At 43.4% G+C, this 18,731-nt stretch overlaps 1 protein-coding gene across 1 annotated transcript in view; it reads right to left on the bottom strand.

Moving 5' to 3' along the window:
* Nucleotides 1-18,731, bottom strand: part of LOC126088483 (probable G-protein coupled receptor CG31760) — a 777,830-nt gene that overhangs the window by 156,937 nt on the left and 602,162 nt on the right. Inside the window, exon 7 of the mRNA XM_049906625.1 lies at nucleotides 12,089-12,157. Within this exon, the coding sequence (XP_049762582.1) occupies nucleotides 12,089-12,157 (69 nt within the window). The remainder of the gene's footprint in view (nucleotides 1-12,088; nucleotides 12,158-18,731) is intronic.

Below are 18,731 nucleotides of genomic sequence, written 5' to 3'. Positions count from 1 at the left end.
TAAATTGAGTGAAAATGTAATCACATATCAGTTTTAATATAATATATTTGTCCAATGAATACCCGTTTATCATCTTCATTTATTCTTGGTGTAGCAATTTTACTGGCCAGTAGTGTATATTTTTCGAGGAATGATAAAGTCAGTCGCCGGCCAGTGTGGCCAAGCGGTTAAAGGCGCTACAGTCTGGAACCGCGTGGCCGCTACGGTCGCAGGTTCGAATCCTGCCTCGGGCATGGATGTGTGTGATGTCCTTAGGTTAGTTAGGTTTAAGTAGTTCTAAGTTCTAGGGGACTGATGACCTTAGAAGTTAAGTCCCATAGTGCTCAGAGCCATCTGAACCAATGATAAAGTCATATCAGTTTCCACTATTGATATAATGGCGTGAGTTCCCTTTCTGGACATCTGCAATGTCGCTGAGCGGACAGATTAATGCGTCGCAGGGGGTCTTCGAGACGCCGTCATCCAGTTATCTCCCGGGAAGCACATAACTCACTACCAACCCGACCTCTACGTCTGGCGTTCCACGAACGTGAGGCGAAAATTCGATAACGAGGCGTCAACACGGAATTCCGTCCATCGGTTGAACGTGTCACCACCGCCAGTCAACAAACCATTTCGGACCGGGTACACTAGCAACCCGCGCGTGTAGCCGCGTGGTCTTAGGCGTCCTGTCACGGTTCGCGCGGCTCCCCCCCCCCCCCCCCCCTTGGAGGTTTGAGTGTTCGAGTCCTTCCTCGGGCATGGGTGGGTGTGTTGTCCTTAGCGTCAGTTAGTTTAAGTTTGTATGTGTACAGGCTTAGGAACCTATGGTCTCAGCAGTTTGATCCCATAAGATCTTATCAGAAATGTCCAAACACTACCAATACTTGGGCTCGGTAGTCTAGCAGCAGCGAAGAGTTAAGCGAAGAAGGATTGCGGAGTTTGGGGATAGAGCTCAGCGGACCTATGTATTGGATCGAAAAGCCTGCGCTAAACAGGCGCCGACGTTCGACGCCTCGGGGCTGCTAGAATATACAGTGGACGTGATGTGCCATCGCCAGGTCGCCCGCGGTTACGCTAAACGTGTCGCCTCTGCTTCACCGTCGCTGCATACACACTAGCTGGTGTCTGTCACAGCGCTTGGTCAGCCTCCTGACTTCCAGCAACGTATGTTAGCCTTCGAGAGCGACCACCTCCTCTACACCGGTACGAAGTCGACGCACATCGACGACAAGCTGCTCCCACCAGACGAGAGTGAGCACCCGTAACATCTGCACTTTGTTGTAATAACAGTCTTCGTGAACCGCATCCGCCAAGTTGCTCTCCTGTCGACGAACTCATGTCTCACTCGTCATGAGATTGAATCTACGGTGCCCAGCGGAGTTGGCAGCTACGACATCCTGGCACACCGAATCAACGCCGCCCCAACTCAGTTACTTGTAACTGCGTAGTTACAACAAAGTTACATTGAACGATTTCATTAACTGAAGTACGTTCTGTGTAAGTCTTTAGTAATGGGGGGGACTGAAGGCTCGATCAGTGTCTTGCCTGTTATTAACTGTTATTTCGGTCATCAAGCCTAAGGTGGCAGCTATTTTCTTTATTTCAGGCTACTTGCTACCTCCTGCGTCATCGAAAACATGCCTCATGTACGTACACCCAGTTTTGTCTTTGCTGGGCTTTCCTTCCAGTATACTTTCAATTACGATTTTTAGCAACCACTGATGTCGTGAAACATGTCTAGTTGTTTTAATGTTCCTAATCATTATGTTTTTCATTAGGAATTTGTCTTAATCATTACTCGACTAATGCAACTCAACTAAATTCCAATAGACTCTTCGAACATGAAGTTCGGAATGCCTTTAATTGTTATATGTTTACCCTCCAGCTGTCGAAGAGTTTTATTCGCACATACCAGTGCTGAAAATTTAGATTTTAGTAACTAAACTGCCGGAAAGAGAAAATGCAATACGGTCAAGGATAAAGTTATTTTACTGACAGTTGAGGCAACAGGCAGTTCGTCAATGGAGCAAGAGAAGGGATGTGATGATGGAACATGTGTTGAGACATCAGGAGTAGCTCTCATGGTATGAGACCGAGCTGTATAGGGTAAAAAATGTAAAGGAAGATAGAGATATTTTAAACATAGCTGTACAACAGCAACGGTTTCACGTAATAAAATAATAAACAGCCGACCAGTTGCAATGGATAAAGAAAATCTTTACCTACGTTTCGAGAAATATAAATTTCTCTTCTTCAGAAGGTAACCTAAGGACAATGACCATCATAGATTACATTAGAAAAGTATGAAAATTATAAGCCAAGAATAAATTTTAAGACAAATTAGAGAACTCTTGCATTACAGAAGTATGATAACGACGACTGCTATTTACAATTTTATATTAGTAAGGACTAATGTACCACCGCCGTTTGTAGAACTGTCGGCATAGATACATGTGTCAAAATACAATATAGCCCTAGAATTAGGGTTTGTTACGTTAATATAAAATAGCTCGTGTGTCTTGCACAGCTCGCAACCGACTGAGTGTAATCGGCGAGCATAGTTGCTCTGAAAACAGGGCAGGTGGCGCTCGTGCCGAGAAACATGTGCCAATTGGCGTACAAAGGCAATATCATTAGTATTAATAACGTCCTTAGGTAAAGTAACAATAGAAAAAGGAAGGAAATCAACACTCCATTTATAACACTGTGGGAGCATTGGTACATATAATGCAGTTATACATCAAAAAAGGCCGGTGGAACTTTGCCGAGAAACTTACGCCCGGTGGCATATACAGCCAAAATATAAGAAATTACATTACTATATTAGTAAAGCGCACAAACGGTATACATGTCAGAACTTTGAAATTGACAATAATGGCTCTCGTCAAGAAAGAATTACGAACAGTAGTACACGATCCTGTTAATACACATTCACAGGAAAAACAATTTTTATTATTTCTTTTTAATTTTTTTTAGAGCCAGGCAAAATCACATTAGGGCCGATGTAGTAGCATACATACATCGTAACAAGACCACCATTACATAAGGGGTAGTGAGCTTAAAGCACTGAATGTGCAACATAGTTTCGTGAGGAAATAAAGCACTAAGGTTACCAGCATTAATGTTATACCGTAAATAGTAAAGGTTTAAAGCCTTCGAAAAATTGTCTACAAGCAAGATTCAACTGGTCGTTCAGTATATTACCGTCCTTGAGCTGAAGATGTTTGAAAATTTGTAACTTATCCCACAGATCTAATCTATGCCCTTTGTCTTCTCTGTGTAGGATAACAGTGGTTCAAAAATGGCCCTGAGCACTATGGGACTCAACTGCTGTGGTCATAAGTCCCCTAGAACTTAGAACTACTTAAACCTAACTAACCTAAGGACATCACACACATCCATGCCCGAGGAAGGATTCGAACCTGCGACCGTAGCGGTCGTGCGGTTCCAGACCGTAGCGTCTTTAACCGCTCGGCCACACCGGCCGGCGGATAACAGTGTCTTCTAAATGTTTGGGCGTATGACTGGCTATCAGGAGGTGTTCAGCAACAGTCGAATTGTCTATATTCGCTCCTTTTTGTCTTGAAATTTATTCTTGGTTTATAAGTTTCATACTTTTCTAATGTAAGCTATGATGTTCATTGTCCTTAGATTGCCTTCTGAAGAAGACAAATTTATATTTGTCGAAACCTAGGTAAAGAATTTCTTCATCCATTGCAACTAGTTGGCTGTTTATAATTTTATTATTAGAAGATAGAGATGGCAATACATCCAACATAATAATTGAGATGGTAGGTGGCAAGAGCTGCTCTAAGACGGAAAGGTTGGCACAAGAGAGGAGTTCGTAGCGGGCCTCATCGAACCAACCACAAGGCTGATGACTCAAACCAAACAGTGTATATGATAGCAAATTAAGACCAAATAAAACACATACATCACAGTGAAGGTACCAAAACAGTCACATCAGTACACGGTGTACCCCACTCAAATTGTAAGGCAGGGGCGTAGTCTCTAATGTAAACGTCTATAAAGGTGCCCAAAGGCATCCTTCCAGTGACTCATTATCCCAAGCATCTAGCGCCTTTTGTGGTAATTCGGCATTCATTCTTGCAGTCCTGGAGAACGAGGAACTTCCCGCTTCATCATCCCCGTACATGCTTATTTGGCGACAAATCCGGTGACCTCGCCGACCAGGGCAGTTTCTGTCCACCACGAAGAACACATTGCGTAACAGCAGCCGTTTGTGGACGTGCATTGTCCTGGTGAAGAAGCACGTCTCGTTGCTGTAGAAGGATTGACAGTCGCACGGCGATAACGGCTTGTGCAGGGTATCGGGCACTTATTTTAGCCTGCAAAAACACCAAATGTGAGCATAAGTTGTAAGTGATTCCTTCAGTCTGGAACCGCGTGACCGCTACGGTCGCAGGTTCGAATCCTGCCTCGGGCATGGATGTGTATGATGTCCTTAGGTTAGTTAGGTTTAAGTAGTTCTGAGTTCTAGGGGACTGATGACCACAGATGTTAAGTCCCATAGTGCTCAGAGCCATTTGAACCATTTTGTAAGTGATCCCCCCCCCTCCCCCCACATCGTGAAGGCTGGTATGAGGCCTGAGTGTCAGGGGTGAATGCACGCTGGAATAGGCAGCTTATCGTGTGAACGCCGTACACGTGTATGTCCATCACTCACATACAGACAGGAACCACTCTCATCGCTGAAGACAATAGAGCGACATTCTACTCATATTATTGGATGTTCTGTTTTGAATGGTTTTCTAGTGAATTGTTAGTTGATGGTTGGAGTCACAACATCGTACGATATCGTTGTCACAGGCTACAGCAGCCAGTCATAGGTGTTGGCCACTGATGGAAGCCTGTATATGATTGGAATTAACACCTTCAGCGTCAGGTAAGCCAAGGAGATGTGGTCCTGAATCACAAAAACTGGTAGCTATATAATAAATAACAACGAAATGACGGTTGCAGGTGGTCCATTTCAATACATCCTACTCTCCAGTCAAATCTTTCACGACATCAAAGTAGCCATCCTTGGATGTGCCGTGGTGTCTGTAATAGGCTGGCCAGAGTCACGCTTGGTTTTAATCCCACTGCAAACAGATGGTCCCCAATGGTCCTTCATCACAGAGTAGGTGAAGCATACACACGGAACTCGTTTCTGGATGATGAAAGATCGACCACAATTGCGTGCACAATGCTTCGATCTTGACGTGCCTATGTTCTACGCGAACGTTCAGATCCTGTTCTAGAGGAGAGGGAATGTTCCAGAGATTACTGTTGTAATAACGACACACCACCGATGACCTGTGCCCAACGTGTGCAGCAGTTCGTCGACGTCTCCATCAAGCTTCCCGCGGGCCCACAGACACCGTTGAAGAGGATGAAGGTGTTCAGTACTCGTCGCCGGGACATGGTTACACAATAGAACGAATGTTGCAATCACTATTCACTTCTAAACTAAGCACAGTTGCTGCCAGAAGAATCCAAAGAAAGGTTGTATAGACAGGCCTCGTGAGCGCCATCTGATGGCCGATGAATTAGTGACACTAAAACTCCGCAGTATGCACTTATTATATAGTTTGCTGCCACTGACCACGAAAGTGTTGCATTTGCATTTTGGTAGTGTATGTTTGCTGTTGTTTTTGCCTTTTTCAGTCTTTTCCGTTGGGGTCTTCCTTGCATAATTATCTGTTCTACTTCTCACACAGCAAAATTCGTCCTCCTCTTCTAGTACCTGTTACCGAAGCCTAACATTTAGCTATGCAGCTTTCGCGCCTCCTGCAAGCCCCATTACTTAAGTTTCATTTTGTTTAATTAGCATATCATAGCTCTAGGCTGAAAATATTTCAACGCTTCCTTCGTTTCACGCTCTCAGTGCAACAGAAACATTGTCTTGAAAGAAACAAAGCTTGCTTAAATCTTCCAAATTAATTTTTTTACTGTTATCAGGAATCGTTTAGCAACCAAGCCGATGACAGCAAATTGAGTTTCTCCACTTGGGTTTCCCTTCCATGTACAAGCAACATTTTAAAAAACCATTATTTTGAAAAAATCTACAATTAGGTTTTGTAAGATTTTAATACTGTTGAGATGTGTGACTAAGAAGGAAACATTCCCAAGTGACAATAAGAGATCTTGATGAAACTTGGCGGTATGTAGAGGAGCCATAATGCAGCAATAACTGTACTTTTGCTTGTGCCCAACTTCACTTTTAAGGGGTAAAACGCACGTCAAAAGTAGCTTAGCATATTGGGTATGGAGGGAAATTCTTCGAAAATGTTGTGTATAAAAACGTTTCTCATATAAAATTTGGTACATCATTAATATAACTGAATAATGTATAAACGAATTTTATAATATTTTGAAATTCTGCAAAACACCGCTCCACCATTAATAATTTCGAAAAATGAAAATTTGGTTACTAGATAAATCAAAGAAGCTTTCAAGCTGATTATTTATTTATTTATTTTTATTTATTTATTTATTGTTCCGTGGGACCAATTAAAGGACAAGTCTCCATGGTCATGGAACGAGTCAACACATGAAATTAAAACACGATAGTAGAAACAGATAAAATGAAATATAAAGGCGACAGGTCGTAAGTTTAAATAAAGAAAATCAATAATGTAACTCTGGAATTTGCTTAATATTTTAGCTCTTCCAGGAGCTTCTCGACAGAATAGAAGGAGTGAGCCATGAGGAAACTCTACAGTTTAGACCTAAAAAAGTTTGGGCTACTGCTAAAATTTTTGATTTCTTGTGGTAGCTTATTGAAAATGGATGCAGCAGAATACTGCACTCCTTTCTGCACAAGTGTCAAGGAAGTGCATTCCACAAGCAGATTTGATTTCTGCCTGGTGTTAACTGAGTGAAAGCTGCTAACTCTTGGGAATAGGCTAATATTCCTAACAATAAGCGACGTTAAAGAAAATATATACTGTGAGGGCAATGTCAGAATTCCTAGACTATTGAATAGGGGTCGACAAGGGGTTTTGGAACTTCCGTTTTTAGCCAAAAATACCCTTTTTGAATCAGAAGAATTACCCCAAAAAATAATACCATACGACATAAGCGTATGAAAATATGCGAAGTAGACTACTTTTCGTGTTGAACTGTCACTTATTTCAGATACTGTCCTAATAGTAAATAAAGCAGCATTTGGTTTCCGAACAAGATCCTGGACATGGGCTTTCCACAACAGCTAACTATCTATCCGAACGCCTAGGAACTTAAACTGTTCCGTCTCGCTTGTAATATGCCCATTCTGTCTGACCAAAATATCGGTTCTTGTTAAATTGTGAGTTAGAAACTGTAAAAACTGAGTCTTACTGTGATTTAGCATCAAATTAATTTCCACGAGCCACGAACTTATTACATCCATGTGTAATAAAGCTGGTTTCTGAAATACCTTTTTTTGAAAATAAGCTGTACACAAAGCGCTGTCAGAGTATTTTCAACATACCTAATAAAAATATCTAAAGATTCGTTATTAGCCTAGTTATTTATTTTACTTATATTTGATTTACCCATCAGGGGTGAAATTAAGCACAAGCAAGAAAAAAAACACGTACTACGTTATTTTTCTACTCTAAATGCCCGTCGAGTCTCGTCAAGATCGTTAACCGACAGTTAGGAATGTTCACATGCAAGTTAAAAGAAGAAAGAATAAAGTGACTTTAAGTTAGAGAGAAAACATGAATTTCCGCACTATTTTTAGAGAAATAATGATATAAGTTAAGATTATTTTTGGTGGGGAATGCCAGTATAAGAAGGAAACATATTTTAAAAAGCTCTTAAAATAAAAAATAAAAAAGTAGCTATGATCGCTGACGCTCACTTCTGCAGTAGCTCTCGACATGGAGGTAAGCGGTTAGATTCTATTGCTGGAAAAAGTAATCACAGCCTATATTGGGCCTCCTGGGGTCGGCCAGTTTGTGGCACAACGCTCTTGAACACAATACTTTGCGCCAATGGCCCGGATAAAAATCCAAGTCTCTCTGGGGGAGTGAATCTTGTTAAATTGTTGATAAAGATTCATCCATCAGGTGAGGACTCTACGGCCACGCTGGCGCTATTCAAGAGAGGTAGGCGATATGCCGGCACCATCACACGACACAGATATGGCACCACATTTTACGTACATCCACTGCAGCTAACACCTACACTTGAGACAGAAATCTCACACATCGCAAAGAAAGAAATTATTGTTGGTGGAGGAAGAAAACCCTCTCCGATTACGTAGCTGAGACAAACCCTAGAACTTTCTCAGCTAACAGTGAAATACAATTTTTTCTTTTTGTTCATTACGAACAACTCAAAGAAAGACAAACTTCACTTACGATAGTGAGAAACTCTGTCATATATGGTTTTCTATTTCGGCATGTTGTGTCGATTCAACAGTACAGATTTTGATGCCTCCTTCTTATAAAGTACATGAATTACTTTTCTCTTCCTGTTGAACAAATGGTTCAAATGGCTCTGAGCACTATGGGACTCAACTGCTGAGGTCATTAGTCCCCTAGAACTTAGAACTAGTTAAACCTAACTAACCTAAGGACACCACACACCTCCATGCCCGAGGCAGGATTCGAACCTGCGACCGTAGCGGTCTCGCGGTTCCAGACTGCAGCGCCAGAACCGCGCGGCCACTTCGGCCGGCCCTGTTGAACAGTGGTTGTTAGCTTGATCCCCAGCGCACTCTAGTGGGCGATAGGCGGAAAGGGTACTAAAACACTTTCGTTAGGCTAGTAAAAAATTTTCACAACGTATTTGGTAAATCATTATTATTATATGCTTTAGTTTGTTGTAACGATGGTTTATAAAATTATAAAGTGTAGTTACTTCCCTACTTTACATCCAGAAAGTAAGTTAGGCTCGCGTCCAGAGACAGCACAAGTAGTAACATAAGAATGCCTCTGGGCACGAGTGGAGGGGAGGTGTGTGGGAGAAATTCAGCGCAGTTTCTGTTATGTGACGGCAGTGGTCACCGCACAGCGCTTGGATAAAGTGGCTGCTCTGATACTGTCTACCGCCAACTACGATGATGGTGCAATTAGATTTTTACACGCTCAGAAGCCATCTCCGGCACAAATCCATCGCCAGTCATGCCACGTGTATAGACACGACATTAAGAGCGACATTATGGTCAGACGATGGTGCAGGCAATTCACTGAAGGACGAACCAGCACTGTCTTTTGACTTTGACGTGGTGTAATCTTGTACGAGATGGTAGACCATAAATTCTCATTGTTATTCTCAGATACTGAAAAATTTTAGGAGGGCAATGCAAAATATGTGACGTGAAGTTTTTTGACAAGAGGCCCTAAGCTTACGTATGACGATTCAAGATCTCCATACAACCAACGCCACACGAAATGTGTTGAATCGTTTTGGAAGGGAGATCTTCAACCATCCATCTTACATACCCGACCAAGTGATTTTCATCTATTCCGTCTCATAAAGCGTTTTCTGGCATGGAAACGATGCAGTGTTGAAGTCCGAAGTGACTTCCTACCTCCGGACGATGAAGTCAGTATCCTATTACATGGGCTTACAGCTGATGGAGCACCACCACGATAAATGCCTCAACAGTGGTGGAGACTATCTTTAGATGCATCTACATCTACATTTACATCTACATTTATACTCCGCAAGCCACCCAACGGTGTGTGGCGGAGGGCACTTTACGTGCCACTGTCATTACCTCCCTTTCCGGTTCCAGTCGCGTATGGTTCGCGGGAAGAACGACTGCCGGAAAGCCTCCGTGCGCGCTCGAATCTCTCTAATTTTACATTCGTGATCTCCTCGGGAGGTATAAGTAGGGGAAGCAATATATTCGATACCTCATCCAGTGAAACTATGTAAATAACTAGGAATTACTTCTAACACAGTGATGTTTTTGTTTTCTTAATTGATCATCGGAAGTTTCTCTCTGGATGCACCTCTTAAATCAGCATTGCTGTTGAACCCGTGGGCGGCTACAAAATTTAACTATTAACTGAGGTACAAAAGAAGGTGGTAGGTGACGAAGGTTGGTTACCCCTGTTGTAGACGATACCACGTTACCTAACAGTAAAACAAATTTTATTCCATCCCAGATCTTCAAATGGATTCTGCCAGTAAACGAATGAAGTGAATTTTCCAATGTTTTTCCTAAATCTTAACTCTGTTATTAGCTGCGGCAATGAAATTGTTACTCAGCTGGCCCTAACTATCTACACTCCTGGAAATGGAAAAAAGAACACATTGACACCGGTGTGTCAGACCCACCATACTTGCTCCGGACACTGCGAGAGGGCTGTACAAGCAATGATCACACGCACGGCACAGCGGTCAAACCAGGAACCGCGGTGTTGGCCGTCGAATGGCGCTAGCTGCGCAGCATTTTTGGCACCGCCGCCGTCAGTGTCAGCCAGTTTGCCGTGGCATACGGAGCTCCATCGCAGTCTTTAACACTGGTAGCATGCCGCGACAGCGTGGACGTGAACCGTATGTGCCGTTGACGGACTTTGAGCGAGGGCGTATAGTGGGCATGCGCGAGGCCGGGTGGACGTACCGGCGAATTGCTCAATACGTGGGGCGTGAGGTCTCCACAGTACATCGATGTTGTCGCCAGTGGTCGGCGGAAGGTGCACGTGCCCGTCGACCTGGGACCGGACCGCAGCGACGCACGGATGCACGCCAAGACCGTAGGATCCTACGCAGTGCCGTAGGGGACCGCACCGCCACTTCCCAGCAAATTAGGGACACTGTTGCTCCTGGGGTATCGGCGAGGACCATTCGCAACCGTCTCCATGAAGCTGGGCTACGGTCCCGCACACCGTTAGGCCGTCTTCCGCTCACACCCCAACATCGTGCAGCCCGCCTCCAGTGGTGTCGCGACAGGCGTGAATGGAGGGACGAATGGAGACGTGTCGTCTTCAGCGATGAGAGTCGCTTCTGCCTTGGTGCCAATGATGGTCGTATGCGTGTTTGGCGCCGTGCAGGTGAGCGCCACAATCAGGACTGCATACGACCGAGGCACACAGGGCCAACACCCGGCATCATGGTGTGGGGAGCGATCTCCTACACTGGCCGTACACCACTGGTGATCGTCGAGGGGACACTGAATAGTGCACGGTACATCCAAACCGTCATCGAACCCGTCGTTCTACCATTCCTAGACCGGCAAGGGAACTTGCTTTTCCAACAGGACAATGCACGTCCGCATGTATCCCGTGCCACCCAACGTGCTCTAGAAGGTGTAAGTCAACTACCCTGGCCAGCCAGATCTCCGGATCTGTCACCCATTGAGCATGTTTGGGACTGGATGAAGCGTCGTCTCACGCGGTCTGCACGTCCAGCACGAACGCTGGTCCAACTGAGGCGCGAGGTGGAAATGGCATGGCAAGCCGTTCCACAGGACTACATCCAGCATCTCTACGATAGTCTCCATGGGAGAATAGCAGCCTGCATTGCTGCGAAAGGTGGATATACACTGTACTAGTGCCGACATTGTGCATGCTCTGTTGCCTGTGTCTATGTGCCTGTGGTTCTGTCAGTGTGATCATGTGATGTATCTGACCCCAGGAATGTGTCAATAAAGTTTCCCCTTCCTGGGACAATGAATTCACGATGTTCTTATTTCAATTTCCAGGAGTGTATATATCAAACTGGGAATCTCTTAATCTACTTTATATTTTTCGTTTCACTCTTAGATGCTTCCAAAGAGCGATTTAGAAAATTGTGTGAGTGGCAGTTTGTGTTATCTCGGCACCTAGTGTAGACAGTTACCTAGGGAATATACTAAAGAACACCGCTTTTGCAGCGGCTGTATGAAAACTCTAACCATGACCTGTTTCGATTGCAGGCTCGTTTTACATGTGAAGATTTGAAAATAGTTCTAAATCTTCACTTGTTCTGTCACTTTTCTACTGAAACATGGGAGCTTCATACAAACAAGTATTTTAAGAAGTACATTTTTGATTAAGTAAAAGATCCTTCTTACACAAGGACAAAAACACAATGGTTTTTTTCGGTACGACGTGGTAGAGCGTGCGGTCTGAATAATAGTTGCTGATATGTTCAGTTAGGGTCTCCGCTTTTAACTCACCGTGCAGTAGATGAAGAACGCGCCCAACGCGATGACTCGAAGCAGAACTGGACTGGCTGCCCGTACCACCTGTAGGCACACAAACAGATTTCATGTACCACAGTCTCTCAGACGCGATGGACATCCACGCAATCATAGGTATTTATTAGCTAATATTGATAAGAATACGTCGCATTTAACAGGTTCAAAATGTGTAAGCTCTCTTATTCTCGTAGTCTGATCCACAAGACCACATACTTAAAAATTAGAAAAATGCCCGGTTCTCAAAGGATCCCTGTTATCAGGGTTAGAAGATGGGCACCAGCCACAATGACGTATAGTTACCACAGGTCGCACGTAGAGTAATGTACTGCTGCATTTATTTTCACTTAGTATTCACACAATAAGATGGTCTTACCTATTTTTCTTTTATCACTGACCAGCCTGGATATCTATTTATTCCAATCTTGTATTAGGCCATCTAATCCTTTCCCCAGTTTCTCTCCATATTAACCACCCCATCTCCCACTCTCTGTCCATCTCTTCCTGCCCCTCCCCCTGTCTATCTCCTGCTACTGCCCCTGTGTCCATCTTCTCTTTCCCCCTCTGTCATTCTCCCCTTCTAATTCCATCTCCCCCTCCTCTCTTTCTCAGTCTCCTGCTTCCCTCTATCTGTCCACCTACTCGTCCTCTCCTTTCTGTGCATTTTCTCCTCCCCACTTTCACTGTGCATTCATCCCCTTTCCTTTCTGCATCCATGTCCCCCTCACACTTCTCTCTATCCACTACCTTGTCTTGCCTTTCTCTGGCCGTTTCCTCCTCCCTCTTAGTTTATCTTCTCATACCCCACCTCTCTGTCTATTTCTGCCTCCCCCTGTCTTTGTCCATCTCCGTCTTTTTCTTTGCTCTGTCCATCTCCTCCTCTCATCTCTCACTGTCCACTGTTATCTGTGTTCATATAGTACTCCTTCTATCTGCGCCTATATCCCCTTTCTCCCTCACTGTGTGAACATCTCCTCGCCGTCCCATCTCTCCCCATGTTATCACACTCATGCCAATAGGGAAGTGACCGTTTTAACGACTGCAGCATTTCTTCCAAAGTGATATTAATATGTGTATCAAATTTGATCGAAATTGTCACAGGGGCTTGAGATGAACATTTTCCTTGTAGCCTTACTTGCATGCGCATGTGTCAAATATATTTCAAATATTTAACATATTTCACACGTAAAACTTTGAACATAGCTGCTAAGGTTCAGTGACCGCGTCAGAATTATATTAGAACAAATAAGCCCACGGTCACAAATATTGAGTCAAAATTGACCAGGTTTCGACGCTAGTATGAGCGTCGTCTTCAGAATTAGACTAATGTTCTAAAACATATTAGATATATAATACATTAATAAAATTAAAGTTCGTACTGACTGGAAAAGATGCAATACTTACAAGGTTGCAACCCTTGTTCACAGTACGAGCAGCCCATAGCGGCTCGTCATCTCAGAACTGTTCATGACGTCGCCTTTCCGGCTTAGATCTTTTTTAATATGTGACTTATAAGTACTGCATCTTTTCCTGTGAGTACAAACTTTAATTTTATTAATGTTTTATATACCTAATATGTCTTAGAACAGTTAGTCTAATTCTGAAGACGACGCTCATAGTGGCGTTGAAACCTGCTCAATTTTGACTTAATATTTGTGACCGAGTGCTTATTTGTTCTAATATAATATTTCACAAGTATTTGTACATATATTTACCTTCATGTCTGGCGAACTTTTCCATGCAATTTCATTTTCACGCAGTACTATCTGCTGTACAATGACATAATTTTCCAGGGACATTCCTTGGTGTATGTGCTTACGATCTGCGAATTGTAGCGAATAGCATTAGTATCAAACAAGTAATAAATTCAAATGCCATGGATGATGGGGTAGTTTCTTACGCTCCTCACTATCCAAATAGGGAAGAACGAAGTGCTAGGAATAAAAAGGGTAGTAGTTTGTCAACACTATTGTTCAATCTGTATAGCGGAGGCGCAATGATGGAAATAAAAGAGAGGTGCACGGGTGGAATTAAAATTCAACGTAAAATGATCTCAGCGATACGATTCGCTGATGACACTGCTATCCTTAGTGAAAGTGAAGAAGAATTACATGACCTGCTGAATTGAATGAACTGTCTAACGAGTACGGAATATGGATTGTGAGTTAATCGAAGAAAGATGAAAGTAATGAGAAGTAGCAGAAATGAGAACATCGAGAAAGTCAACATCAAGATGGATGATCACGAAGAAGTTGAAGTTAAGGAATTCTGCTACCTAGGCAGCAAAATAACCAATGACGAATTGAGCAAGGACATCTAAAGCAGCCTAGCATTGGCAAAAATGGCATTCCTGGCCAAGACATGTCTGCTAGTATCAAACATACACCTTAATTTGGTGAAGAAAATTTTAAGTATCTATGTTTGGAGCACAGCTTTGTACGGTAGTGAAACAAGGACTGTGGAAAAACCGAAACAGAAAGTAGTCGAAGAGTGTGAGATGTGGTGCTAGAGACGAATGTTGAAAATTAGGTGGACTGATAGGGTAAGGAATGAGGAGGTTCTGCGCATACTCGGAGAGGAAAGGAATATGTTGAAAACACTGACAAGGAGAAGGAGAAGGGACAGGATGACAGAACACCCCTCAAGGCTCAAGGGAATGATTTCCATGGTACTAGACAGGGCTATAGAGGGCAAAAACTGTAGAGGAAGACAGAGCCTGGAATACATTCAGCAAATAATTAAGGAAGTAGGTTGCAAGTGCTACTCTGAGATAAAGATGGTGGCACAGCAGAGGAATTTGTGGCGGTGGCATCATTCTAGTCAGAAGGCTGAACACTCAAAAAAAAAAGAAATTAAAAGGGGATACATTCGACAGGCGCTCTGGCACGCCTACGTCTTAAGGACACGGGAGTGACCTAGACGGTCTGCTGAGTCTGAGTAATGATACAGGCAGTTGCACAACGCTGCTCCTGATTATGTAACAAATACAGATGAACTGGATGTAAAAATGTCGAATAAACTGAACAACTAAATGACTATGTATGGCAAAAGCTCGTAACTGTCTTACTCGTATTAAGACAGACAGTGATTGGACCAAAATATGAAAACACCACGAGGCACGCATGCCCTCCAGTAAAATTTGCTAGCCAAGCGCGTAGATCGCACTGCTTTATTTTACCACGTGCAGCACCTGTGCAATATCTCAGCTGTCGTCAGTACCGTGTTCAGTGTAGTTGTCCGTGCGTTGTGTCGGCGTTATATAATTTCCAACGTAGGCAAATTTTTGATGGTCGTATGGTGTTAATCAAGGGAGCCCAAGCGTTTAGTGCTTCAAGATGCACTGTATGGAAGTTTGATACCGCATACAAGGAACGAGGAAAAACTTCAGCCACTAAGTCACAGTGCGGATAAGTGTGTGTGTTCAATAATTGTGATGGACGGTCATTGAAGAAGATTGTGACGAAAAGTAAGGAAAGACAGCTGTAAAAGTCACTGTATAATATAATACTGCACTGGCGAATGCTGTCAGTACCAAAACAACACCAAGGGAGCTCCATTAGCATCCCAACTGCTGGGCACCAATACCACTTACCAGAGATGCAAATGTTTGTAACACAAAAACTTGGTGCCGAAACCATAAAACCTGTATAATGCAGAAATGGACGAGAGTAATTTGGTTGCACAACTCTTTGTTTCACACTAGAGATGGGCAAACTGAAATACGTAACTGTTTCGAAACAAATGAAACAGTACAATGTAATGTTTCGATACACTGTTTCGAAACAGTAAAACAGTTTTTGTTTTGTAATCTAATAAACCTACATTTTATCATCTTGAATGTCTACTGTATAGGTATGTCCATATAAACACAAATGAGGTGCGAGAGCGCTAATCATATCGCAGAAAGTATGAAACTATCACTTAGGCGTCTTGGCAGTTTCGTATTTCCTGCAGCAAATGCGCTGCTTTAGTGTCGTGTGACTTTCATACTTTTCAATTGGCTGAGGACAGCCACAGCTGAAGACAGAAGAACCACCACAAACGGAACTGGAGGTGGGAGCGAACTGCAGAAACAACGGATATGGTACTGGGATTCCCACATTCCGCTGGTATGGGAATATACCCATCCTGCTAATTCCCATGCACACAAAGGGAATCATTGTGAATAATAGGCACAGTAACTATAGACTCACAAATAATGCCAAATAATTCGAATAAATAATAAAATATAACAGAAAAATTTTGCCTTTCAAGGTGTTTCGAACCGTTACTATAAATTCACCATGCTTCCTAGCCCTTCCCGTTCACCATTACACTATCAGTGATATGTCAAACAGATTGCTTGCAATTATACCTACATTAAATTTATGTATATGTATAATAACTGTCACTCTACGCCTTTTTTTAATTCAAAATGTTCTAGGCTTACTTTCGTTTCTTAATATGACTACTGTACTTGAACAGAGAAACGTATGTTATAAAAAAAATGTGTAATTTAACTGAATGATTTTCACATATTTATTATTTTGAATGTGAATAGTATGCGTTGTTTTATTGTTTGGTTAATGTTTATAAAGCAAATGTTACGCCATTTCGGAATAGGACAGTTAGCTAAAACGAAGCTTTATTTTCGGAAATCTTAAGCTTCATGCTATTGCTTGTCAAAACGATTTCGACACTCTTGAAAGTGTTTCACGAAGTGGTATGTTGTGTTTCAGTATCTGTGCAGAGCCCGAATCTCGTCCGACACAGAGCGGAATGAAACATCACTGTTTCGATACAATCAGTCCGTTCCAGGCGCAGGTGGACTGAAACAGCCTTATTTTGAAACAACGATACAGTTTCTGTGTCTGGCTCGAGGTCCGAGACAGGGGCGGAAGGAAACACCACTGTTTCGAAACAGTGAACCACAGCCGTTCCGAAACACTGAAACAGTTCCACGTATCGATACACTGTATCGAAACATAGAAACAGTGGCCAAGTCTATTTCACACTATTTCCAACTTCTGGACGAGTTTTCGTCCTAGAGCGAAGCATGGCATCGGGTCAGCCACATCGTGGTGTTTCACGGGCAGCATGGCTAATCTCCAAGGTCACATTACTGCCAAGGATTTTGTCATCTTTTAAGTTGATCAGGCCCATTGCATTTTCCAAGACCTTCCGCTATGATGACGTGTTCCATGGGGACACGGCTCCCGTTCACATGGCTCGCATCCTCGATTAATGGTTTTCTGAACACGAGGATGACCTGTCGCATCTACCTCGACCATTACACTCTCCCCATCTCCCTATTATGGAGATTTTGAAGTCTGATATAGAAAGAAGGCTGTATAATATCTGTCCACCTCTGCCACAATTACCTGAACTTGCCAATATTACACTAATGGCTATTAAAATTGCTAAAACCAAGAAGAAATGCGGATCATAAACGGGTATTCATTGGACAAAAATATTATACTAGAACTGACATGTGATTACATTTTCACGCAATTTGGGTGCACAGATCCAGAGAAATCATTACCCAGAACAACCACCTCTGGCCGCAATAACGGCCTTGATACGCCTGGGCATTGAGTCAGACAGAGCTTGGATGGTGTGTACAGGTACAGCTGCCCATGCAGCTTCCACACGGTACCACAGTTAATCAAGAGTAGTGACTGGCGTATTGTGAGGAGCCAGCTGCTCGGCCACCATTGACCAGACGTTTTTAATTGCTGAGTGATCTGGAGAATGTGCTGGCCATGGCAACAGTAGAACATTTTCTGTATGAAAACAGGCCTGTACAGGGCCTGAAACATGCGGTCGTGCATTATCCTGCTGAAATGTAGGGTTTCGCAGGGATAGAATGAAGGGTAGAGCCACGGGTCGTAACATCTCTGAAATGTAACGTCCACTGTTCAAAGTGCCGTCAATGCGAACAAGAGGTGACCGAGACGTGTAACCAATGGCACCCCATACCAGAATGGCGATGACGAATACACGCTTCCAATGCTCCAATGTCGCGTTGTCGCCAAACACGGACGCGCCCATCATGATGCAGTAAACAGAACCTGGATTCATCCGAAAAATTGTCGTTTTGCCATTCGTGCACCCAGGTTCCTCGTTGAGTACACCATCGCAGGCGCTCCTGTCTGTGATGCAGCCTCAAGGATAACCGCAGCCATGGTCTCCGAGCTGATACTCCATGCTACTGCAAAAGTCGTCGAAATGTTCATGCAGATGGTTGTTGTCTTGCAAACGTCCCCATCTGTTGACTCAGGGATCGAGACGTGGCTGCACGATCCGTCACAGCCATGCGGATAAGATGCCTGTCATCGCGACTGCTAGTGATACGAGGCCGTTGGGATCCAGCACGGCGTTCCGTATTACCCTCCTGAACCCACTGATTCTATATTCTTCTAACAGTCATTGGATCTCGACCAACGCGAGCATCAATGTCGCGATACGATAAACCGCAATAGTGATAGGCTACAATCCGACCTTTATCAAAGTCGGAAACGAGATGGTACGTATTTCTCTTCCTTACACGAGGCATCACAACAACGTTTCACCAGGCAACGCCCGTCAACTGCTGTTTGTGTATGAGAAATCGGTTGGAAATTTTCCTCGTGTCAGCACGTTG

This window comes from Schistocerca cancellata, chromosome 6, assembly GCF_023864275.1.
Source record: "Schistocerca cancellata isolate TAMUIC-IGC-003103 chromosome 6, iqSchCanc2.1, whole genome shotgun sequence".
Lineage (NCBI taxonomy): Eukaryota > Metazoa > Arthropoda > Insecta > Orthoptera > Acrididae > Schistocerca > Schistocerca cancellata.
This window is presented reverse-complemented; position numbering and strand designations above follow the sequence as displayed.